Genomic DNA, 26,096 nt, shown 5'->3' on the forward strand with positions numbered 1-26,096 from the left:
TTTAGCCAAATCCTGCTGGATTCAGTATTGTAAATTTAAGAGACTACAACTACTGTACAACTTACTTTTGTTTCTCGGACCTTTCATTACTGGGACAAGAAGTCTGGAATTGATAGTACCTGCCCCTCATTTTTGATACATGAAAATATTTTATTTATCAATGTAATTTCTCAGTGGATGAATAGTTCAATCTATTTAATAGAAAAGCGGTGTTCAATTTAGTTTCTCAGACTAGCTGTAGCATTTTATTTGGGTTACCTGCTATTTATACATAGGATTATGGGTACTTGAAACTGCTGTGATTTTTCTTAATCATCCAGGACAGCCATCCATCATTGATCTATTCATTTTTTTTTTTTAAATCCTAGGTTCATAATTCATAGGAAATTTTTGTACCCTTTATACAGGATTGTCAATGATTGTAAAGTGCCCTCTGCCATCAGCTAGTCCCACTTCAACAATACAAATAACGGAAATTGTCATATCAAAGTTTTAACCTGATGTATTTGAATGGGAGAGTCCCGTTTGCTCCTCAAGCTCATACACAATTGCTCATTCCTTAAAGTGAAGTTTTTATCTGTATTAATTACTTTTGAGAATGAAAGATAGGAACCAGTGTGTGAGGCAGGAGGAGGAAAAGGTGATGCTGTGTTTCTCTGTTTTCAGTTGGTTCAACAAAATGAACAAACTGCTTTTAGTGGGGTGTATTTCCAAAACCTTGTGTTGGAAATGGTCCCATATGGTCGGTCTACTGTTTGCTGACAGTGTGTACATGTATCTTCTGTGCGGTGTTGTCTTTTTCAGTCTTTTTTAACAAAATTAAGGGTCGACTGCGCGTCTCGGTGATGGCATTGCCTTTGCTGGGAGCTGGTCTGTCCACGCAACCTGGTGCAAAGGCCTCGCACTTTGAAAGTTTTATGAATCCTGGTGCAGCAAATCATTTAAGTGCATGTTTATCTTTAAACCTTTTAAATCTAGCCTGATCCTGCAGAGCTCTTAAGATGATGCTAGGTGCTTTTCTGGATCTAGGCCTTACAGTTGTGCAGGGAATAAACTTCAGCAAATGAGAGTGGCAGCAATTCACACTTCTTGGACACAAAGTGTAACTGGTAATACAGAATACAGTGGAGGCGGGTCCTTTTATTTTCCATGTATCAGTGCTTAGGAAACCACCAGCCATCTCTAGCAAGAGGAAAAGCAGCATTTGTAAGCAATTTATAGAAGACTAGAGTGACTGCCTGAATTTTGATTCCTGATTTTTTTTGTAAAGGTTTAACATGTTGTTTACAACTAAGCAGTCCTATTTGAATAATTCTATTACATTTTATGTATATTTTTAAAGGATGAGAGCAAAAGCTTAAGCTCATTCTTCTCCTGGCTTTACTGACATACCAAAAGATAGTTTTGTTGGTTGGGCTTTTTTTGAGAATTTTTAGCTGGTAGAGTTCAATATATTGAAGTTTTGCTTTAAGTTGTCTACAGATTTTTAAGGTATCTGCAGATATTTTAAAAGCTCCGTAGATGTTTGATATCTGTGCTCAGGTAATTTTACACAAAGGAAAACAAATCTAAGGTAAATTTTAGATATGAGCCTTAAACTTGGGTGGGACTAATGCTAAATGATTGTCATGGAGCATTCTTGCAGACTTAATGTTTTGTGTTTTTTAGCCAGAAGTGATTGCCGTGTAAGTTGTCTATTATTCAGTTATTCTCTCCAGTTAATACCTTAAGTCTATTTTTTCAGTCTTTTTTTGACAAAGCATATCAGCAGATTCTTCAAGGAGCCTGTTTGTAGATGGAGAATTTGCAGTTGATCTTCCCCTGTTGCAAACTGGCAGATCACACGCGTGCACTGTTCACTCAGTGGCACTGGAGAGCCCGGTGAATTTGCAGAACTAACGATCCTGTCAATCCTTACATGAATGCTGACTGTTGTATATTCAATATGTTGTACTGTTTATGTGGCATAATCAGTGTTTTAGGTCCATTCTCTTCTGTTCTAGTCAATCCTTTCAGTGTTAACAGCTTCCTGTAAAATTTAAATACATGTTGAATTGTCCCAGCCCCACTTCAACCTTATGAAGCCATATTGTATATTTTTGGTGACATGTACATCTGTTTTATGCATTTGTACATGTGATGTAAATTTGAACTACTTTTAACAATGTGTGCCTTTACTCTAAAGTGATTTAAAGTAAACAGCAGTATGTTCTATTATATAAAAAAATAAAATATTTTAACCACCATTTCTGTTGAAGGCATTTATTTTCCTTATTAATTAGGATTTTTACTGAGAGCAAACACTGGTTACCTAGATCTATTACATGACAATTTCACCACCTAGCACATTTTTCTGAGCAAGAATGGCAGTTGGAGTAAATACCTCCTACTGAGGGGCATCTGAGTGTAATGCTGGAGTAGGGGGACTAGTTTCTCTACCTGCCATGTGTAATTGGTTAAGAGAGGACAGGGTGAGTTTCCCTGCCCTGCATAGGCAAGGAGACAGGCTTCTCAACTTGAGTACCTGAATTTGGAGTCCAGAGTTAGGCATGGCAAATGGACTGTGGTGGTGGTGCATTTCTGTTAACATCTCTCCAGTGCTCAATCATGTAAAGAGCTGATGGCCTTAGTCCCAGTCCAGCAAAGTGCTCAAACACTGGCCTAACATCAGGCACAGTCACTTCTGCTTACAGTGCTGTCCTCTGCATGGGAATTAAAGACCCTTTAAGTGAAAAAGGTGTTGAATTAGTGGCAAAAAGAGTTTTTAACCTTTCAAATTTAGCCAGGAAAAACAATATGACCATTACTTAAAAAAAAAAAAAAAGCTATTAATAAACAGACCCTGCATTCATAGTGGAAATAAGTATATGTCATGCTGTATTCCATATAGATAATGTAATGGCTGAATAGTGTACTGATTGTATACTTTGTCAATCGGGGTCCATACTTTTCGATTGTACGTGGGTGAAGCAAAGTTTTGCTTGTGCAGTCCTGTTGCCCTCGATTAGGCAAAGTTTCCACCGGTTGCACGTTGAGCTGCGTGTGCAAAGAAGTGCTGGGCAAGCCGCTCAAGTGGGAGAAGGGAAATCTGAAATGCTGTGTTCCTGTGCCTGGGTTTGCACACACCGCAGGCAGCTGCCGCTCCCGCAGGGCTGTGGTCACCAGTTCCGTGCGTACTGCTGGCCTAGGTCATGCTTATAATGTATCTTCTATACCAAATACTGAACTCAATTAAAAAAATTATTTTTTAAGTGAATACTACTTCCTAGATTTCCACTGGAAGCTGTTTTTTGTGTGTTCATTGTAAAACATCTAAAGGGCACTGAGAAATAAAATGGTATTCGAAGTGCCAGGCAGTAGCAGGAGCTACACATGGAAAAGAAACAACATGCTGTCACTTGTGTAACTAAGATACTCGTTTGTATTTTCCTGTTTCTTTCTGAAACTGAAATAAACCTTACTTTTAGACTTGTGCTTTGAGATTGATTTCATTGCAAGATTTGGGGGGGTTCAAGCATTTGCAGGAGAAGGGTCACTCTTCTGGCTCTGATTGACAAACAGACTGCAGTGTGGTGCTGAGCCCCTTCACTTGGCTGTGGAAATGTGCACAGAAGACAGCAACTGTAGGACACAAGTGGCTCCAGAGATATAAAGCTGACACTTCAGGTGAAAAAATGGAACTGCTGTGCATATTCCCACAACAGCATGGATGGGGAACAGCAGAGTCCTGTCCAGCAGGTCCCAGCTGGGGGGTGTCTAATTATGCCCCCACTTGCTGCTTGCCTTCCAGCTGCTGCAGGCTCACCAACAGGGAGCAAAGGGAGATTTCTACACTTTGGAGAGGCAACAGTGGCAAAGATGGGGCTAGCTTTGTCCTCACCCCCAGAGGGAAAAGGGTGGCAACTCCTTGGGTAGCTCTGTGCTGGGGGCAGCTGCAGTGCCAGGTGAGGAAATGCTGTTGCTTGTTGGATGTTCTCACTGTTGGTTCCTTTAGTACTGTACAGGGAAGCTCTAGTGGTGTGTGTTTGAGGGTGGGAAAAGATGCACACTACTACCTTCACACTTGCCTCATCCAAGATGCTTGGTGCCAATGCACCAAGACTGATGCATGAGGGAAAGTGGAAAGAATCAGACTTAATAATACTTAAAAAAAAAATAAATAATGAAAAAAAAAAAAAAGTTATACAGTTCTTTCAGTTTCAGAATGCTGTGTTTCCTCTCACCTCAGTGACATTCTTTCTGTGCTAAAATGTCTGCGCTTTTGGCTACAGAGATGATTCCCAGTGTTTGTAGTTTTATTTTGCCTTCTGATTTAGCTCTAAAATACAAGTAATAGCAATAGTTTAGTGCCATCTACTGCCTGCAGATAGTTTACCTGGCATGTCTGGTTTTAAGTGGAGGTGTTTACCAGATCCTGAGGCTATTCTTCAGAGAAGGTAACTGCATACCTCAGAAAGGTTTGGTTTCACGCACCAGTGTGGTACTTGGTGTTGACTCAAATGACACAAAACAGGAATATCCCAAATAATTACTGACTTGTACTATACACCCAGTTCTCTTTCTTCCTGTGATGGTATTGGTGCTTGAGAGGCAGATTCTTTATGAACTAGAAATAATGTATTAACCTTCACTTACAAAAATTCAGTATCTGCCAAAAAGCATAAGTGTGTTGCTTCTAGGGTACTTTATGGAAAATACAGGATAACATTACTAGAGAAGAATATCTATATCACACCTTAATTTTACTCTTTTGTAAGAACTGTGGCTTTAAAACAATTGAAATTAGTATGGATTTCTTCACTTGTAACATTTCAGGGACAGACTTAATTTGCCCATCATGTAAGACCCAACCTCAGCAGATCTTTACTCTCATTCTTCTAAACGTTTAACATAGTTTGGTTTGTTGCATCAAGGGGCTGCTGCTCTTCTAAGGCAGCTGGAGACTCTGTGGGCTTCTCACCCCAAACCACGTCTACCATGCCAGCCCTGGCAGGCTCTTGGTGCTGCTCTTCAACATGGGGCGGAGTGGGAAGACTTGGGGAACCCGCAGTAGCCTTGATAGCTCACAGTGGTTATCAGCAATTTCTGCATGGACTTCTGCATCTCTGTGTACAGGCAGACCAGGAACAGTGTCCTGGGCATGTAGTGGACAGACCTTGTCCTGCACACGCTCTCTGGGATGCCCAGGCCTGTTAGGAGAAGGCTTGTGACAAGCAGCACTCCCACAGTGTGGAGCACAGCTCTGTGACTGTGCTGAGGTGTGACCCAGACCAGTTACACACCACATAACTGAGGGACAGTGTTTATTGACTGGTCAACATGCTATAAAGAAACTAGCAAAGCAGAAAAATAATCAATAAACTAAGTACCACACCAGTGATCGAGTTACATTTATGCAAACTGTAAGGCACAGCTATGAAGTTATGAGCTCTCCATCTCAGACCTAATGAGTCTCACACATGGCCAATCCTCAGTGACAGTTTTGTAAGTCCCAAGGTGCAGGTTCACCCCTGCACACCACAACATACGGCCAGAGACATGGTGGAGCAAGTCCAGGGGTTATCCCAGGTGATGCCTTCCAGCCTCCCAGGGCCTGAGTCCATAGGTCAGTGTTACTACCAGCTGCAGGCATTCACATTCTTACCATCAGCAGGACCTGTCTGGTCTTCTTTGGTGGGCTTCATACCTCACCCTTCATTCTTCAGCATCAGGGCCTAGCTTTTTGCCATCTCCTCTCCACCCCAGTTCCTGCAAATAAACAGCCTGTCCCTGATTACTTCCCCTGCAATGGTCCTGGTTTTGTTACAGCCCTACCCAGCTGTGGTACTTCTGATGCCATTATCCAGGCAGTCACAGCCACATACTGTTACTGGCAGCCTGGCTCCCCATGACCCCGCCATGGTTGTCCTGTCAGGTTCAGTTTACCTCCTGCAATTACTTAGGCACAGCTGTTCCCCATCAGCCTTGATCCCTGCACCTTATCTGGCAGTTTACACACTGCAGAGCAGCAGCAGACGCACTTGTTTGTCACCATCTGCCAGCACTGCTGGGACCTCAGCTCTGTGGGGCTGTGTGCTCCAGCAGCATCTCCCTGGTAAAACTCAATCCCTGATAAACTCAATCCCTTCCGGCTGGACACCACCACAACTGTGAGTCTAACAATATATCTAAGATGTCCACCTGGGCACATGAGCACGTTCTTTCCGTTTTAAACAAGCAAAGCTTATATAGAAGGGTAAAGAACAACACAACTTCTGTGATAACTAATAACAAGTGCAGGATTAAGTGCTGCATTGCAGTAGCTTTTGGAAACCAACCCATGGATATGTCATACCAATGATGTACAGGTCACAGATTGTGTCCCCAGTTCTGACAGCTCCTTACTTGCCAAGGCTGTCCTCAGGCTTGCAACTTGTCTGCTCCCTGGTTTCCCATCTCCCTTCTGTGTGCTGTCACACTGCCCAAACACCTTCATCCCAGCAAGGCCTCTCAGCTCCCAGACAGACATCATGAGTCACTCAGTCTGGAACAAACTCTGCTTTTGAGAACAGGCAAATGAATGTTCACCACCAGCAGACGTAATGCCACATCTTGAGTCTTCTCCTGGAGTCACAGAGGTCACCTTATCCTCCCACTCTCCCATTCCAGGTGAGGTGACATATACAAAGCCTGCACTGTTACCAAACACCACCCATGTTCCCACATTGACTTGCTCCACCAATGTGTGACAATATCCTCCTGGGGTCCACAACTGACTGTACAGAACCAGTTTCATTTAGTTGTCCATTTGCAACAGCACTTGGTGAAACTTCCCTTGGGATCTTTTTGTTGTACCATCCATGAGAACAGTGCCAATCCAATTGAAAAAACTGTTTTAAGAGCTAACAATTGAGCTCAAGATGCTATTGAATTTATTCCCTTATATTTGTGTTTTTTAACTTGGCAGTTGCTTTTACCACATGCTACCACATTTAGTTATCCCAGGTAGTTACCATTGCTGTTGCAAACAACAGCTTGAAGTTTGTTACCAATTTACCTTGTATACAATTAAAAATTGATGCGATTTTCACACAATGAATCACAGAATTGTTGAGGTTGGAAGTGACCTCAAGAGTAAAATCACCTGGTCCAACCCCTGCTCAAGCAGGGTCACCTAGACACAGTTGTCCAGGACTGTCTCCAGACAGCTTTTGAGTATCTCCAAGGATGGAGACCTTCCAGTCATTAGAGAGGCACAACCCACATACATACTGGTCACACTCCGGACATATTCTAGAATAGTTGATGCCTCGTATAGAAACTTCCCATTTTACAGGATTAACATGGATATAGTTCTACAGGGTTTGTGGATGGTGTGATTTTAGTTTTGGATATTCTCAGTGGCCAAAACCAAATCTGCACCATCCCGACAAATAAAAGCACATCAGGCAATACAGCCATGTCCCCCTATTATTGCACTGGTTGCAAAGATACCATTTGTACCCCATGCAACTTCTGTGGCTGACCCATATTGGCATACAAGCTGAATATCCATTTTATTAGTTCCATCTTTTTGTCTAGTTCATGTTCTCTTACAGGTGAAGTCAGTTAATACAAGCACCTACAAACCTTTTTCAACCTCTTGAAGGGTCTCACATAATCAATTTGCTACTGCTCAAGCAGTGCCCACTCCCAGGGGTCAAAGGCATAACCCAACATGAATTTACAATTCACAGAATGGTTTGGGTTGGAAGGGACCTTTAAAGATCATCTAGTCCACCCCCTAGGGTTGCAAGGGGCTTCCACCATCCACATACCCCACACCCCTCTACAGAAACTGTGAAAATAGGGATTTTAAATCCCAATCTATTAAGCTTTTGTTGCACCCCCTGAGCCTCCCTGTGACCCTTCTGTGCTTTGGTAGCGTATGGGTACTGGGAAGAGGAGGCCTGTGGCTAGAACTACCTCATATTCTTAGTTTACTACCTAGTTTCTGTTTTACTTTTAGACCAGCACTTCACTCACTTGGGGACTCCTGTGCTCACTTCACTTTGAGGCAGCAGCACAAGTTCTCCCTTGGACAGATCTACCTTGAACAGAGATGCAAAATGCATTCCCAAAATGTTTGCACCACCCTTTTACCAGAATTATCCACCCATCCAGTTTATCTTCCCCTGCCCACAACTGCATTCCTACTGCTTTTCCCCTTCCCACTCCCAATATACGGGAGTGACTCTGATAATCTAATAATGTTGTCTCTGATCCCATAGCAATTAAGAACGTAACTTCCCACCCACTGCCCTTGACCAGACATTGTACCTCCACACAGCCCCTTCTCCCTGCACACGGGGTCAGTGCCGTGGAGGTTAACCCCATTGACAGCAGGGGTTGGGACTCCTAATCTTTAAGGTCCCCTAAGGGTGGGTACAGCTTTCTCTTTGGGATAGGAGATGATATATTCATCTGTTTCAGTTTTTCCCAAATCTCCTCGTGGTCCAACCCCTTTTCCTGAAGGATTTTCTTCATTTTGGCAAGCAAAACTCTAGTGGGCTGACTATCTAGCTCTCCTTCATTCACCCCCTGGTTTATTAAGTATCTCCAAATTGTCCCTCTAGGAATGTACTTCCTTCCCTTTGCCCCTGCCCTGTCCTTCTTCGCCACCCCTTTCCCCTTGGCCCCCATCAGGGTCCCCATGTTCTCTAAGGTAGCCATGCATTCGCTGAGGGGGCGGCCAATTAAAGTAGACCCCAGGCTGATGAAAAAGCCCTTGTGCAGCTCAGGGGCACGGCAGGCCAGCACCCCCACATCCCCCTGCTCCACATTCACCCCAAAGATGTCAAAGTCGGGGGTCACTGGTTTCTCTCTTTGCTTTAACACCCGGAGTAAGACATTCCCACACAGGTAGGCTGCCGCCTCCTGGACATCTCTCCAGGGTGCCCCCTCCATGTTGTCTCTGAGAGGCTCATACTCTCCCAAGTTTCTGATCACCAGCCTTAAGATCTCTCCCCCCACGGCCTCCCCGGCAGGCAGGGCTCTGACGATCGCCCCCACCTTGGGCCAGGGCAGCCCGATGGCCATCACCACCTGTTTCGCCGCCTCGATCGTGAAGGGAGCGCACTGCTCCAAGGTCCAAATGCGGTTCACCCACACGGGCCACCCCTCCTTGCCTTTCCTCCAGACCTTCTCCTTCCCGGACACATCCCCCGCTCCCTGGCCTGTCTCTCCCTCCGCCGGCTTCGCTTTCCTGGTGCCCGCAGCACCCGCCCCTGGCACCGACGGCTCCTCCCGCGCCTCCAAACTCCAGCCGTCCCCATCCCACGCCTCCGGGTCCCAGTCCGCCTTACTGAGAGCCGCCACCTTCCTCTGGTCCAAACCCTTCCCCAGGGACAGCAGGGTGCCCAGGCACTGCACTTTCCTTCTCAGCCGCGCGTTCTCGGCCGCCTCAGCCCTCAGCTCTTCCCTCAGCTTGTGCAGCTGCTCCGTCTGCTGCCTGAGCAGCGAGCTGTCGCACCGCAGCGCCAGCGCCTCCTTGCGAGCCACCTGCAGGCTGTTCTGCAGGCTCTGGACGCACCGCTCCTTCTCCTCCACCGCCGCCTGCAACACCTGCGCCAGGTCGAACAGCAGCCACTGCAGGGCCGAGCACTTCTTCTCCCCCTTGGGATGGAACACGGATATGTAATTCAGCCACTGCTTCTCCGCAGCTTTCAGCGTGGGGTCCTGCTCCACCACCTTGTAGTCCCACGGGTCTCCCCCGTGCTCCAGCATGGCCTGCACCAGCGCGCCCCGCTCCTCCTGCCGCACCGGGCTCTCCGGCTCCTCTTTCTCCTTTGACTTCCCTCCTCTCGTCAGCCAGGACATCTTCACGCCGGCCAGCTCGGGGAGAGCCGGCAGAGCCTCGGCCAAACCCACGCCTGCCGCCCCACGGGGCTCTCCTCGCTTCCGACCCGGCGCCCGAGGCGCAGCCCAGGCAAACGGACCGTCCGCTGACTACGGAACGCGACACCAGGGCACGGGCCAAGCGGCAGCGCACCCCCAAACCGCAGCGACCCCTGCTGGCCGCCCCCGGCCGCCCCTCGCTGCCTCCGACCCGCTCGGGTTGGGCCCCCCGCGGCGCCAGGTTTTATCTTCCCCACGCGCTGCCGGCCCCAGCGCCCCGCCCCCCCGGGACCGGCCCCGCCCCTCGCGGGGTGTGAGCGGGGCGTCCCGGTGGGCGGGGCTGCGTGGCCGCCGCCCCGCCCCGCGGGCAGGCCCATGGCCGCCGTGCTGCGCAGCAGCTGCCGCCGTCCGCTGATGCTGCCGGCGCGGCCGGGCCGCTGGGGCCGGCTGGGCTCGCTGGGCTCCGCTATGCAGCAGCCCGCTGCTCTCCCGGCGCGGCCGGGCAGCCCCGAGGGCGGCGCGCAGGCGGGCGGCGGGGGCTGGCTGAGCGCTCTGCGCTTCGACAACCTGGCGCTGCGCTCGCTGCCGGTGGACGCCTCCGAGGCCAGCGGGCCGCGGGCCGTGCCCGGCGCCTGCTTCTGCCGGGTGCGGCCCAGCCCGCTGCACAACCCGCGGCTGGTGGCCATGTCGCTGCCGGCGCTGGCGCTGCTGGGGCTGGAGGCGCCCATGGGCGATCGGGAGGCGGCGGAGGCCGAGGCGGCGTTGTACTTCAGCGGGAACCGGCTGCTGGCGGGCGCGGAGCCCGCGGCGCACTGCTACTGCGGACACCAGTTCGGCAGCTTCGCGGGGCAGCTGGGCGACGGCGCCGCCATGTACCTGGGCGAGGTGCTGGGCCCGCGGGGCGAGCGCTGGGAGATCCAGCTCAAGGGCGCCGGGCTCACCCCCTTCTCCCGGTAAGGCCTGGCCTGGGGGCGCGGGGAGGGACGGTGCCGGGGTCACCCGGTGCAGCCCGGTCTCGAAGCAGCTGCAGCCGGGGTCCCGGTGCGGGGCCGTTGGTCCGAGGATGGCCTTCCCTGCCTGCTCTTGCATTAACGAGGCACTTTCCAGCGCGTCTTGTGCTGAGGATCCTCCCCTAAAACATCTCTTGAACACGGGGTGTCAAAGTCCTGTTCACCGTCCGGCCCTTTGAAGGCAGCGGCGAGGCTGAGGTGTCCCCGCTGAACAGGACTTTGACACCTCTGGCTTAAACCCCCGTGGTTTTTTTTCCTATCCTCGCTGCAGCAAGCGCAATGCATAAATGCCAAACCTGAACGTGGCCACGTTTTCCTCTGGAAAGCAAGACCGTAATTGCAGTCTCCTTCAGTTGGTACATCGCTTCAGTCCCTGGTTGTCCTCCTGTGCGGTTTTTCCCCCGTTGGGAGGACGCAGACCATGGTGGAAGCGGGGCAGCACTAAGCAGTACGGTTAGGCTTAGGGTTGGGGTCTGACCTGACTGCTCGCGGCCACATTGCCGTCTGGCTTTTCCTCCATCCTTCCTGGCTGTGGGAGGTGGTGGTGGGAAAGCCCCGGAAATGGAATGCTGACCAAATCACTGCAAGGGATCTTCATTAATCGGTTTAGCCCGCACTGGTTTAAGTCTTTGGGTCATTTTCCTACTTGCATTTCCTATATTTTCTGTTCCAGCTGTCCAGGCTCAGTAACACCTTAGTTTCATGCATATGGTGCTCTGAAGGCCTTCTTCAGGTCTGTGAAGGTTAAGGAAACCACAGTGAAAATCCCAGATGCTGTGGTGGTGGTCTAGGTCTGCCCTGGGCAGCTGTCCTTGTCTGTGGCCTCTGAAGTGCTGTCAGTGGGGGCTGAGAGCTACCCACACCTGTTCTTTTTACTTGATATCTATTAAATAAGCTAGTTTGCAATTTGCTGTCCAGGTATTTTTTTTAATGGAACTGCCTTGTATGCCTATATTTAACACCACGTTTCTAGATTACTTACCCAGAAAGATCAAAAATAGTATTCTTTTTCAAGAGGCATAATAGTAGCCATTTTATCAAGAGGAAATTAATGACTCGTCATGTAATAAAGTACCTATAATTGTCCACAATTTTTGAAAGACTCTACTATGTCAATAAATACAACAGAGTTAATGATTACAAGTGAAGGTTTGTTTTCTTCTGTTACGTGTGGTCATCATTGCAAGTGTGTTGTATCTGTCTAGAGCTTTAACAGAAGTTTGAAAGTCTGGCTTTTGTTCTCCAATCTGCCAGTGCTTTGCTGTGTGGCTGCGGTTTGAGCTTGTCACTTCTAGGCTGTTGTTTCTCCACTGCTGGAGGGAGATGGCAGTTCCTGCCCTTATAGCCTCAAAACTCTCTGTGTCTTCTTACTGCAGACAAGCTGATGGTCGGAAGGTCCTGCGGTCGAGCATACGGGAGTTCCTGTGCAGCGAGGCCATGTTTCACCTGGGAATACCAACAACGAGGGCTGGAACGTGTGTGACGTCTGACTCGAAAGTCATCCGTGACATATTTTACGACGGGAATCCAAAAAACGAAAGGTGTACGGTTGTTCTGAGAATAGCTTCTACGTTCATAAGGTAGAATCCTACTTTGTTGGGATTTTTTTTTTTTTCTTTTAAAATACTGTTTTAAGTGTATTTTCGTAACAGCACCATTTGTGTATTTCTCGTTCTGGAGGCTTGGAACTCTTTTGCTGAGCTGAAGAAGGTACTTTTCTTGTCCAGCAGATGGGATGAGCTGGTGTCTTTACACCCAGACAGATAAACACCAAGGATGCTAGCCTAGTAGAAAGAACTAAGTTCTGCAGACCTCAGGAGAGTTTTTTCACGTTTATGCCTGCACAGAATAGATGCTTTTGCAGTGTGGTGGATTATAGCTCTATGCTTAATTGGAAAACTTCTCTAATGTATTACTGTCAAAGTTCGGGTGTACTTTCCCTGCCTGAGAATTGTATGAGGTTCCCTCTCTGCCACAGAACATTAGGAGTTTCAGGCAGCTGCATTGCTTCTTGTAAGGTAATAGAATATTAGAGGAAGGTGAGGCGTAAAAAATATCTGTGTGCATGTATATATATATACCTGGAAAAAACTATCTTACATGCTTGATGTACAGTCTAGTGTTTTTAAAAAGTCCTGTTCCTGTATATTTCCTCAGGATAAGAATTTTTCTGTAGTAGTTGTAAGAAACTTCAATGAGCTGGTCTTCAGTACTGGCTGGCATCCTGATCTGTCAGTTTAGTTACACGCAGATTTATGTGCTTCCTTGTGTTGAGTCACTGAGTCTTGCCAAGTTCAGTGTAGGAATCTTGCGGATCTTTTCTCTCTGTCAGCTGAAGGGTGGGTGTTAAACTTGAGATGATGTGGTGTTACTGCAGAAACAGTAAATGTTTTTACTACTATCAAATGAAGTTAATAGTATCAGATAATACTAAAACATGTTTTTATCATTTTAAAACAGATTTGGTTCTTTTGAAATTTTTAAACCTCCTGATGAATACACAGGACGCAAGGGTCCCAGTGTTAACCGAAATGATATTCGAATACAGATGCTTGATTATGTGATCGGCACTTTCTATCCAGAAATCCAGGAGGCTTATTCAGACAACAGTGTTCAGAGGAATGCTGCTTTCTTCAAAGAGGTAAGAAAGATCAGATTCTCTTCATTAATCCATAGCGGTCCTCTTTGGCAACTTCATCTGCAAGCGCAGATGACTGAAGTCAGTTTAATACCTTGTATCATCTAATTGCCTGAAATATCTTTTTCTTTGGAGAAAACACTCTAATAGAACTGCTCATTAATGAAAGTAATGTTGATATTGATCAAACCAATGAAAGCAGTTTAACATTTTTAATAGTAAATCATTATTTCTCTGCTCTGGGGGATATTCCCAATACTTGTCTCCATTTGCCAGGAGTGTCTTATGCTGTGAGGGCGAATTCTGGTCCCAGCTCTCAGGTGATGAACTGACAGTAACCTTGAGAGGTGTCCCTACCCCAGGGGAGATCCTGGCATGCAGCCCACTGCTGTGCAGGAGAGCTCAGCAGGGCCTGGGCTGCCCACTGTTCATGGAGTAAGATGATTGATTCCCACTTGCATTTATGTACCAGCTGCAGATGTTAGTTTCTTCAAAATTTGACTCAAGTCGGACATTGACCAGCACTGTGGTTCTGTGGGCACCCTTGCTGTTGTGTTGTTGTCTGTCTCCCCTGAATCCACTTTGAGCTGGACATGGTCATCATGACCAGACGCATCCATCACAACCAGCACTGGTGGATTTTGCTTGAGCAGGGTTACAGGAGAAGGTTGAGGAGGAGGGCTGGGAACATGCTGCCACACTAGTCCTGCCTCTTTCTGCTTTTGGCTCCTTTTCCTGGCCCAGTTACTACTGGTTTCCTACTCCATACTGGCACGCTTTCCCCATTGCCCCAGCCTGCCTTGGTTGCTTGGTTGGTTTCTTGTGCTCCTCCAGCCTGTACCTGTCCACACTCCGAGCCTGCGCTAGTGTTGTCTCTTCATGTTTTCTCCTTAGTGGAGACTTTCTGTACCTGTCTCCATCTGAACAGCACCCCAGTCTCTTACCTAATTTGACAAAAATGTCCATCTTTTTGACAATGGGGAAGTGCTGTCAGCTCAGCTGTTGTGTGTTTGTCTTTCTTTTTGTACTATGGAAGAAATGGAGGAAAAATGTACAAGTGATTGTATTTGACAGCACTGTCTAGAAAGGAGACACTATTGTCTGTACCTTCTCAAATAATTTGTAGGTGTTGTTTATATTTAAATGAGCATGTCCTTGAGATAAGTTTCCTGTTCATATATACACATACTTGTTTTCTAGTGTGGCTAGCAGAGGAAAAATGTGATCAAAAGAAATAAAGGTCAAAGTGAGTGCAAAGTTGTCTCTTTTCAATCAATGCTCCCATCTTTGAATGGCACCCAAGCTTTAATTGCTTTCAGGTGTTCTCATTAGTGGGATTTGTTTTTTACCAGAGCACTGACAGCGGATTATACATTCGTACAAAGACATCCAGCAGTCATGGGTTGCCCTAAGGCTGGTGTGCTTCCATCCCGGCTCTGCTGGCCTGGATTTGTTTATTGTTAAGCTTTCCCATCTTCCTGGCTCAGAGCTGTCGTGCAGGGTGTGTCTTGTCTCCCTTGCTGGTTATGGTGTGTCAATAATCAGTTTTGCACATGTGTAGCTAGTTGGAGTGCCTTTGCTGTTAACTAGCTCTTGTTTTTAAACCTTAATAAGATGCACTTACACTGCAGCTAGACAGAACATTTGCTTTAAATTTCTGTACACTGATGGCTATTTGGGGAGATGAGCGATTTTAGCTATGAAAATAGTTTGATTTAAAAGTTGTAGCTAATGACTACATAAAATTTTTATTTACAACAATTCAGTAAAGTAGTTATAGATACCCATGTTTATTTAAACACCAGGTTAGCTTCCTGGATTTTAGATTTAATGAGGCATATATAGTTGTAGTTGACAGGTGGGCTAATTAATTAAACAACTAGAATTATTTTAAAATATTACACTATTTATTTGAACACTAGGGCACATGCGGTGATTACCATCAAGGATTCCACAACAGTTAACTCTCAGGCAGCTGAAAAACTCTGATGAAACTTGCATTTGATGAAGAGTTGCATTTAAATAAAATTTTTGTTCTTGGAGTAGTTTTACTTAACCTTGTAGCTTTTTTTCCCCACTCTAAAAATATTGAGGGAAGTGCTTATCAGTGCTGAAACTTCTTAGCAGGGGATAATTTTTAGTGTAAACCACTAACCTTCCTGTAAATCACTCTTACATACCAGGTAAACAAAAAGACTAATTTTACATTAGGCTTTGTTGCATATAGTTAGTTTATTTCTTAGACTTTGCTTAGGTTTTCTCCTGCCTGTAGTTAAACGGTCTTTAAAATTAGTAGTAAGCAAATGTATTTGCATCATGTCTGGAATAGTAGGCAAGTCTGTTGTCAGTTTACCTTATTTCAGTGTTCTGTCTCCAGTACGTTTTGAAACTGCCTGGTTGACTTGCAAGTCAAGTATGGAAGGAAAGAAGCAGCAGCAAACAGAAATGGGAGGCTGAGAAACAGAGCAGTTAGTAACAGGAGGAGAGAGGCAAGCTGTCCTTAAGATATGTGTGTGTACAGCACTGCCAGAGTCTACTTCCGTCAGAGCCCTAGAAAGATCAGTTCAGGCTAGGAAATGCTTGGGAATACATGGATGTGTTGGAAATACATTGTGTTGAAAAGTGAAAAAAAATCTCTTTTAGATAACAAAACGGACAGCGAGATTGGTTGCGGAATGGCAATGTGTTGGGTTTTGCCATGGCGTGCTGAATACAGATAACATGAGCATAGTTGGACTAACCATCGACTACGGCCCTTTTGGTTTTATGGACAGGTCAGTGTGGCATAATTTTTTAAAATGAGCATGTGCTTGCTATGTGGAACAATCCTGATGTTCACAATTGCTTTAATATTTTATTACTAAAGCAGATTTATGAACCCTTTATATGACAGTGTAGATTAACTTAGTTCTAGTTGTCCTGTGATTCTTCTTTTGAACTTCTTTTTAACTGTATTCACAACATCTCTAACTGTTAGACTGTTCTTGTAGCCTGTGGCATTTCTCAGTGTTTGAGAGGGCAGGAAAATAATAAGGTAACTTTGGGAAAAGATTCAAGGAGTGTTCCCTTTCAAATTTTTTAGTTTTCCTAGAGGACACTAAAAAAATTAAAATAATACTTCTCACGGTATTGGTATCCAGCTAACTAGAAGAATGCTAACTATTTCTTCATTGTAGATATGACCCTGAGCACATTTGCAATGGTTCTGATAACACAGGGCGCTACGCTTACAACAAGCAGCCAGAGATTTGCAAGTGGAACCTGGGGAAGCTCGCTGAAGCTCTGGTTCCAGAGCTGCCCTTGGAAATCAGTGAACTCATCCTGGAAGAGGAATACGATGCAGAATTTGAGAAACATTATTTGCAGAAGATGAGGAAGAAACTAGGCCTAATCCAGCTGGAATTAGAAGAAGATAGTAAACTGGTGGCTGAGCTACTTGAAACCATGCATCTCACAGGTCGGTGAGGAGCACAGTGGGTTATTATTTAATAGCCCATCAGTATCTTACAGTCAAACCATAATGGAGTTTTTATCTTGACTTTACAAGAAAGTAGCCTCATGCAATTACATTGTCATCTGAGGGAAGAACAAAAGTCTGAAAAATAATTCCCTTTGTGTGAACCCTGGGGCAGTTGTTGCCTGGATAGAGGGCTCCCCATCTCACACCTGCACCCTCACTGAGGGCGCAGGTTATTTGCTATTCAGACGTGACCTGTGCTGCTGTGGGAAAGGGTTTGGAAGAAAATGTGGGACCTGTTTTCTTACTGATTTGTTATTCGCATTACTCACATTGTTTACTTTTTCAGGTGGAGACTTCACAAATATTTTCTACTTGCTAAGTTCATTCTCAGTACACTCTGATCCTTCAAAATTGGAAGATTTCTTAGAAAAGGTTACAAGTCAGTGTGCTTCTCTGGAAGAACTGAAAGTTGCTTTCAAACCACAGATGGATCCAAGGTAATGCTCTACTTAAATGCTTTTGGCCCATGCTTTTAGTTTCGTGATAACCATAGTGAACTCTGCATGCTGTGTAATATTTGACTAAATTTGGAAGTTCCACTGCTAAGTAGATGCATCGTGATCTACAGCAGTGGCGATTCTTGTATGTTTTGTGCCTGGTGAATGCTCAGCAGCAACTCACAGCAGTTGGCTCTTGGGCTAAAGTTGTCTGAACTTCTGTTTGGTTCATTTGTTTTTTTCCCCACTGTCACTGCTGACTAAGGCAATGAGAGCACTGGATAGTGAAGTGATACTGAAATATTTTGTAGAAGAAATGGATTTACCGTGTTCTGCCGGTGTGCTGTCGGCAAATAATCACCATGTTCTGAAATAAATGTAACCTGAGTGCATGCTTTGGGCTCTCAAAACTGCGTGGTGCAACCCACATCCCATTTGATGGGTTATGTTCTGCAGCTCAGCTGCTCTGGGCGTGGAAAAATGCTGAGGTTTGTTCAACAGCTGCTTATAACCGTGAGTGCAGCAGTTTTTCATTTTTTGGAGCAGTGGAAAACAGGGAGTGACTGTGACCCATGAATTAATCATTTTTATTTTTCCTAACATCTTCCCAGATGAGGAAGAAATTAAAGTGGGGATATTTTGGGTAGGTGTCAAAGTGTTTCATGAAGGCAACGAACCTACCAGGTTCTTCAGCCTTTTCTGTGTGTTGATATCACAACTAACTTACAGAAAGAAGAGAGCTGAGAAGATGGGCTGGTGTGAAACTTGTTCATACAAGTTTGGTGTTATGCTGAGATAGCTGGATATAGTAATTTAGAATTTTGGAGATCTTACTGATTATTTAAGTTTTAGTGACAATGCACTAAAATGAAAGGGAACTGAATTAAGCTGCTAGATACTGTTCATTTAATTAAGTCGCAGGTTTCAGCTGCTTTGAAATTGTAAATGGCTATCAGGCAATATGAAGCTAACTTGTGACAGATGAGACTTTTTTTTTAACATTACTTTCAGGCTTAGAGGAACATGAAAAGTAGCTATAAATCATCATTATATGGATGTAAAGCTTTGGAGGGCCATAGTACTGTGTTAAAGTGAGTACATAACTGATTTTTGTCACAGCACTTGGATATCATAGGGCTGGGTGTGTTAGATGTGTAAATCAGATTTGCATAGTATTTTTGAGTTCATATCTACTAAGCACCTAGCTTATCTCTGCTTATTAAAAGTAGGAAAATGTAATCTGATATAATTAAATCAGTTATTTGTTTTGCTGCCAGGGAAAAATGTTTCTTTTCTCCTTTGTTTATAAACGCATTCAGAGAAGGAAGTAAAAATACTTGGTGTGTTTTGTTATGCTACAACTCAACACTCTTAGCATTTTTATTTTACATTTTGCTCTGGTGCAGTTATTAATCGAAGAAAAATAAAAGTTGGCTAGCATGGTATCGAAAATAAGGTGAAGCTATTGTACAACACCAGCTAACATAATCAAATGTAAAAAGATACAATCGTAATCAAACTTGCACCAAAACAAGCTGGATATTGTTAAGAATTTACTACCACAAAGCAGTTCTCATGCTGTGAATGTTTTCTTACCTACTTTACAGTTCACAAAGATGGATCTTGACAGGCAGCTCATCCTTAATGTGTTTGTTTCTCTTGTTCCCAGACAACTGTCAATGATGCTAATGTTGGCTCAGTCCAATCCTCAGCTGTTTGCATTAATTGGAACAAAAGATAATATAAATAAAGAATTAGAACGCATTGAACAGTTCTCTAAACTGCAGCAGTTAACAGCAGATGATTTACTAAGCAGAAATAAAAGACACTGGAAGGAATGGCTGGAGAAATACAGGTAAGGTTTCTCAGTGTCCAGAGCGGTATACTTGTTCTGCATTTCATTTGAGAAGAGTGTGCCAGTTTCACGAAAGACATCCTGTCCCACAGCGTATGGGCTGGGAGGGATGCGAGGGACATGCATCTCAAAATATTAACTACTCCAGGGCCACTGTCTGGGTTGCTGTGGGAGTTCAGGGGCATCTGTGTATTCTGTTTACTAGATTTTGGGGAGGGATGGGGGTATAGAAATCACCTCCCATCAAATCTATTATTAAAACTGCATTAAGAATGTTGATGTTGATTCTGGCAGATACTAATTTCGGTTGTGAGCTAAGTGCTCACTAACTAGAGTTGACTGCTCTCTAAGTATTTTATCCTTTTAGTTTTTGTTTCTGAAGCAAAACAATCTATGCATTAACACAGAAAGCAAGCAGAAATATTCTCAAAGAGTAACTGTAAAAGAAGTCACAGCCAGAAAAAAAATGTCCAGACTATGCCAGCAGGCATAACTTAAAATCCTAAAAACCCAGTGTTAGCAGGAGATTTTCTTTAAGGAAAACCCCTTAGTAGAGCATTAGATGTTTGTGCTGCATGGTCAGGACTCCTTTCCCTCACCTGGCTGCCTGTGCTCTTGTTCTCCAGCAGGACTGAGATTTTTAGCAAGTGTTCCTGCTAATGGGTAGATCAAACTGCCTCAGCTGTGTTGTATCCCTTTGATCAGAACACCAGAAGCTTGGGCCAGTAAACAAGCACAGAAATACTTAAACCAAGTTCTGAATGTGAAAGCTCTTGCAGAGCAGTGCAGAACAGCCCATGCACTGCTGTGTGTGTGTGTGCGTGGGGGATGTCTTAATCTGACTTTTCAGAGAATGTGCAAGGTGTGCCACTTCTTCAAGCCTCCTCAGGACCTGCTGATGGTCTGTAGTGCTGCTTTTGAAGGAGGTGGTGTTTTGCAATCTGTTGTTAATGCTGGATTTTATAAATGGAGAGGACTATAAATGATGAAATATTAAGAACTGCAAACTACAGGTCTCAGGGCAAGGAAATGGGTCAACTTTTACTTGTAGATCTTGCACCAAACCGGTTACTTTCACTTGTTTAATTTCAGAGTCCGTTTGCAAAAAGAAATTGAAAGCATTAGTGATGCTGATGCCTGGAGTGCTGATCATGTGAAGGTCATGAATTCAAACAATCCAAAATATATATTGAGAAATTATATTGCCCAGAATGCCATAGAAGCAGCTGAAAATGGGGATTTCTCAGAGGTATGCTACTACTGCTTAACTTCTCTCTAGGTTTGTGTGGACATGTAGTGGTGCTCTTGGTGACTGACATTATGCCAGGTGAGATTCATTCTGGCATCAGAGACTAGGGAGCTGGGGGCAGCTAGGGGACTGGGAGTTTGCTGTTCAGAAGGTCGGGGTTGGTTTTGAGGGAGCTGTGGTTTCAATGACTGCAGAACAAAGAAAGGAATTGAAAATCTGAGTCTGAACAGCTTTCATAGGCTGATCCCAGGACAAGGCGCTCACCCCTTCTGCTCTCTTCTGTATGGTGTCTGCTGTGGGAGACAGTAGGGGGTGAATGTATAGAATTGTAGAATGCTTTGGGTTGGAGGGACCTTTAAATGTCAACTAGTCCAACCCCCTGGAATAAGCGGAGACATCTTGAACCAGATCACGTTGCTCAGAGCCCCATCCAGCCGGGCCTTGAACGTTTCCAGGGATGAGGCATCCACAGCTTCTTTGGTCAACCTGTTCTAGTGTCTCACCACCCTCACCATAAAAAAGTTTCTTCCTTATGTCAAATATAAATCTCCCCTCTCTTAGGTTAAAACCATTACTCCTTGTCCTGTTGTAACAGGCACTGCTGGAAAGTCTGCCCTCATCTTTCTTATAGGCTCCCTTTAAGTACTGGAAAGCTTCTATAAGGTCTCCCTGGAGCCTTCTCTTCTCCAGGCTGAACAACCCCAGCTCTCTCAGCCTGTCCCTATAGGAGAGGTGCTCCAGCTTTCTGATCATTTTTGGTGACCCCCTCCAATAGGTCCACATCTGTCTTCATTCTTGTTCCTTGCTGTGCTGTTATCTTTTAAAAGTCGTGGCTTTCACCTGGTGAGTTCAGCATGTGGATTGTAACATCCAGAATATGGGAAAATTGATTTATTCTGAGAAATTACATAAGACCTTGTATTTGAGACTTTCATTTCAGTTTATTTGAGGTTGAGTTCCATACAGATACAAACTCAGCCAGTCAAGATTTTACAGTTTTCAGTTTTTTTGATATGCATATTGTTCACCTGTTTAGCTTGTCTGAAGTCAGTGTATTAAATACAATATACTCAACCATTATATGGTTGTGAGGTTCTTCCCTATGTTGTTTTGCCTTTACTTTCTAAATCCTCATAACCATGCTATGTTTTCTTTCTAGGTAAGAAATGTACTGAAGCTCTTGGAGAATCCATTCCAAGAAGCAGAAAGCTTCGGGGAGGTAAAGGAAGATGCCGAAGAGGAGGGAGCAACAGCTGCAGCAGCTGCTTGTGCTCGGGAGACCAGCAGTAGACTGCCATACTGCAGTAAGCCTCCACTGTGGGCTTCAGAGCTCTGCGTTACATGATCTTCGTAGCTGCCTTGTTTCATTTTTTGCTGTAAACTGAAGACTGATCCTCCTTCAGCAGTGAAGAATTCAGCAAGGCAAACAGCAAAGTGCTATTAAGTTATTGAAACAACCCTACATTTGGATGCATCTGCAACAGACTTCAGCTGTGCTTAATTTGAAGCAATTGTGGATCACTGGAACAAACTAGTGACAATCACCAGTCCTTATACATCTGTAATTTAAATGTTTTGGAACTGAAAGTCTTTCCTTTATTCATACTGCACTGCAAGTAGAAAGCAATATTTTACATTGAGGCGGGCTGAATTTTGAACATCCAAATGGAGTTGTTATGTGAAGACAAAAATAGCAAGTCAGGAATCTGATCTGTTTTTGTCTGATGTCTTAACTAATAGTACTTCTAACATTTATTTGCTGCTTTCTCTATGCAGGGACTTTTCGTCCTCTTCAATAGAGGAATAGATTCCATGTTGCTTGTTTTTAAGCTATGTTTCATTTAAGTAAGTAGTTCATTTCTTGTGAACCTTCAGATTGATCATCTATTTTTAGAGAATTGTTTGGTTTTGTTTTGTTTTTTAATACAATAAGAGCAGAATTAAGAGAGAATATATGTATATTTGCACTCGAAATTCATGGTGGTAAAGCTCATTCAGGTTCAGTATGTTTGCATACAATGTGGACATATTTACTAAAATCATGGGTGCCGTTTGTAAGTCAGTTGACTTGGGCAAGGTCAGGTAACCAAATTAGAGTGAACCTTAAACTACCCCAGTACTCACATCCAGGTTCACTGTCTGTTTGTGTGCTCTTCACAGAGTCTCCTTGTACGAGAAGCAGGCAGGTGGGGTGCCTATTCCTGCTCACTCGTCAGGGGGATTTTTCTATTCTCACTCTGGTCTTGTACCTTTTAGTTTGTTTCCATGGTCTTTGAAAATCTTCATGCTGCAAGTTGCCCTTCAGGAACAGGCTCTTTGAGCTTGTGTAAAGGATTACAGAGGGTATCGGGGGAGGATGGGAGCTGACTTGCTTGCAAGTTACTTACTGGTAGTGTTTGTTGAGGTTTTGGGGCAAAGTTGGTTGCCATTATTGCAACATCAGCAAAAAAAAGTTGTTCTGTAGTTAGCTATTAATTTGCTTTCTCGACTTTTTTTCTAAAGGACTCTATTACTGGTTCAGATACCTGAAATCTTGTGAAAAGTTTGATTTAATGCAAAGGTTTCTCTTTTCCAAAGAGACCACTGTCTTACACTGTGAGCTTAGATGTACTCTAGTAAAACCTTTGTCCACCCCTGTGCAAGCTTGGTATCAGCTCAGGTGGAATTGTGCTCTTTTAAGTCTTCCTCAACATACAAGCTATGGAAAAACAGGGAGAACAGTTGGAATACTGCTAATCCATCTGTAGTAATAATCAATTTGTCCTCCTTATTGCTACAGTAAATAGGTGATGCTTTGAATGTAAACATTCATTCCGTCTTGCCTTTGACCTGAAAAAACTGATGCTGAATAATGCTTTGTGACAACCTAGTTTGTTGGACACACACAGGACTTTCTGTGACATTTTGGAGTCCTTACAGAAAAGGACAAACTTGAGGGTGTATTTACCTCGTCCATGGAGAACAGTGTGGCTGGAAGAGAAGTACCCTGAAGCAGCGGGCAACAAGCAATGCCAGCTGCTGCAGCTGGTTGTCTTCTAGAAATAATCTGGTTTTGTTAGAGTTTCAGACTGTCATCGGGGATGGTCCTTCCTCTGAACTTGTGGGTACCGGAACCAAACCATTTAATGGAAACTTCAACAGAAAGTCGGTGCTGGGTGAAAACGACTGCGCCATGGGCAGGGCGATGTGCTGGCAATTTGAAAGATGCTTTGAACATACGCTTGGCAAATGTGCCAACCCATGATCTCTTGTGCTGTGCCTGGTCCAGAAGGGAGTGATGGGGCCAGGGGGAAGTTGCTCCAAGCTGATCAGCACAACTCTCTGCTGGTTTTGCTTCTAAATTTCTGTCTTTCCTTTTGGGAGGCAGAGGGCAACAGTGTTTTAGAGGAGCTCCACCCAAGCTTTTGGCCTAACAGAATGAGCTAGAAAGCAATGATTTTACACCATACCTAAAGGAATCAAGTCTCTTTAATGGCATTCTGATAGTGATTTGGGGGGATTGAGTAGATCTCTATTCATAATGGCATGGAGAAGGAGAATGGTATAACTGGATGTTTGGACATAGGAGAACTGGAATTAACTACCAAAGTATTTTGCATATAAAGATAGAAATTATTTTGCATCTATAATGCCAAAATCATGGAGAGGTTGCCAGCAATTTTATCCTTAAAAAGGGAAATTGAATATAACAGTGTAGAATGGATACGTAGTGTCATGTCCTGCTAAATACATTCCTTGTTTACATATAGAACAAGTGCAAAAGGTCTAGAAAACTTGAAATGAGTGCAGACCCTTGGTGTGGATGTTCTGGTGTGCCACTCAGTAAAGTTGTATTCGTAACAGATGCAGCTGTTCACTCACTAGTGGAAATACCAAGAGGGTATTGCCACAGTCTGACTGCGCTGATGTTCAACTGCTCGGTTCCTCGGTGTGTTGCAGTCGTATTGATGCTTTGTATTTGAAGAAGCGTGAGGATCAGAAGCTAAACAGAATGCTTGTGCTCTTCTAGCACTCGCATTTCAAACGGCAGGGAGTAGTTTCGGCTCTGATGATAGTCAGATTCTCTTGTTCTTGTTCCTGGAGCAGTGTGGAGGCAGGTGGCTGTTCAGGACAATTAGACCAAATTTTGACCAGGTAAGAACTTAATCTCTTAGCTCAGTTCTTCAGAGAGAAGGGAATACGACTTAAAACATTTTGGGAGTCTAAATACTTGAATCATAAACTGCTTCTTGATTTTTTTACAGCTTATATTTGCAATAGGTAAATGTGAAAATAATATTTCTTATTGATCAAATATTCTGCTTGTTTAAAAGCCATGGACTTGGGCTCAAAATGAATCGATGACTCTTCATATCAACAGCTTTCTGTGGAAACACTTGATTTGACTTAGCCTGTGGCTACACAGCCTGAACTAACCTTGTGTAAAAGCAAGTGGTACCCAGATGACAAAACTGAAATGAGGAGCTCTGGGAGACATGTCTCTGGATGGTCTCACGTGGTAGTGGGACTTCTCATTTCATAAGATTTCACCATAGCTCTGCTTCGTGAGCTTGCAAATCTGTGATTGCTGGATGTGTTACTATCAGCTCTCCCTTTGGAATGTTTTGCGGGGGTTTTTTTTATTGTGTTTTTTTGGTTGGTTGGTTGTCGTTGTTTGGTTTGTTTGGTTTGGTTTGGGGTTTGGTTTGATTTGTTTCCCCCCAAACAAGTGCTACAGCTTTCTTTGGTTCTTATATTAAAAAATAAAAAATGCCATTTTAATATTCTTGTTCATGTGTATTTCCTGAAGGAGTTTTGCTGTCAGCCATACTGTTCGCAGACTTCATTTCTTTAGAAGTATTTATTCTGTGCTAACATCAGATGGCCAGGTCATATCTCAGAAGGAAACCTCGCTCCATATTTTTGCAGTGTTTTCTGAGGAGTGGATTATCACAGGTACGTTCTCCTGCCTCGCCAGGGATTTTGTTAGTCCACTTGGAGCAAGGTAAGTACCTTCCTCAGCAAATACAAGATGTGATTTTAAACTCTGCTCACAGAAATAGGCCTTTGGATAGAAAGTGAAGATGCATTTTGTGTAAGTGTACATAAACTGAATTCAGTAGTTTATGCTTTTTTTTTTTTCCCAGAGATCTCAGGGATATAATAGAGAATGGGACTCTTCAGAGTGGAGAACATCTAGTACAGAGCATGTTGGGTGCAGCGGATGCCCTGGCACGTGGCCCCGTTGCACAGAAGGAAATGGTGTATCAGGATCTAGCAATCTGTGATTTGGTTCTGCAGCATTTCGGGTCTTATTCCTGCAGTCGCAGTGCAGGGACTCCCCTGGGAGCTGTGGGGAAGCACATGGTTGGGGAGGGTCGCTCTCCACTTACTGCACAGCTGGTTATTGGCAGAGCTGGGTTTATGTAGTCCTACGCTTGGCTTTAAACCAAAACCGGTTCCTCACTAACCTTGCATCAGCTGTTTAACAGATGACTTGCGTCATTCATGGTCTCCTTGAGCAAAAGTTGCGCCTTTTCCTTGGTGGTGGGG

At 44.5% G+C, this 26,096-nt stretch overlaps 2 protein-coding genes across 2 annotated transcripts; one reads left to right on the forward strand and one right to left on the reverse strand.

Annotated features, from left to right (window-relative positions):
* Nucleotides 1-5,296: 5,296 nt before the first annotated feature.
* LOC308053140 (uncharacterized protein) lies at nucleotides 5,297-10,060 on the reverse strand. Its single transcript, XM_080363927.1, has 2 exons — nucleotides 9,709-10,060; nucleotides 5,297-9,633 (listed from the first exon to the last, which is right to left on the reverse strand). The coding sequence occupies exons 1-2, from the start codon at nucleotides 9,835-9,837 to the stop codon at nucleotides 8,377-8,379; spliced, it is 1,386 nt and encodes a 461-aa protein (XP_080220053.1). The 5' UTR covers nucleotides 9,838-10,060; the 3' UTR covers nucleotides 5,297-8,376.
* Nucleotides 10,061-10,217: 157 nt separating this feature from the next.
* SELENOO (selenoprotein O) lies at nucleotides 10,218-25,325 on the forward strand. The gene is made up of 9 exons (XM_080346539.1): nucleotides 10,218-10,808; nucleotides 12,242-12,445; nucleotides 13,326-13,506; nucleotides 16,147-16,277; nucleotides 16,680-16,960; nucleotides 17,310-17,460; nucleotides 19,130-19,315; nucleotides 20,408-20,564; nucleotides 21,724-25,325. The coding sequence occupies exons 1-9, from the start codon at nucleotides 10,231-10,233 to the stop codon at nucleotides 21,907-21,909; spliced, it is 2,055 nt and encodes a 684-aa protein (XP_080202665.1). The 5' UTR covers nucleotides 10,218-10,230; the 3' UTR covers nucleotides 21,910-25,325.
* The last annotated feature ends 771 nt before the right edge of the window (nucleotides 25,326-26,096 follow it).

Source organism: Nesoenas mayeri (assembly GCF_963082525.1).
Source record: "Nesoenas mayeri genome assembly, chromosome: 1".
Classification (NCBI taxonomy): Eukaryota; Metazoa; Chordata; class Aves; order Columbiformes; family Columbidae; genus Nesoenas; species Nesoenas mayeri.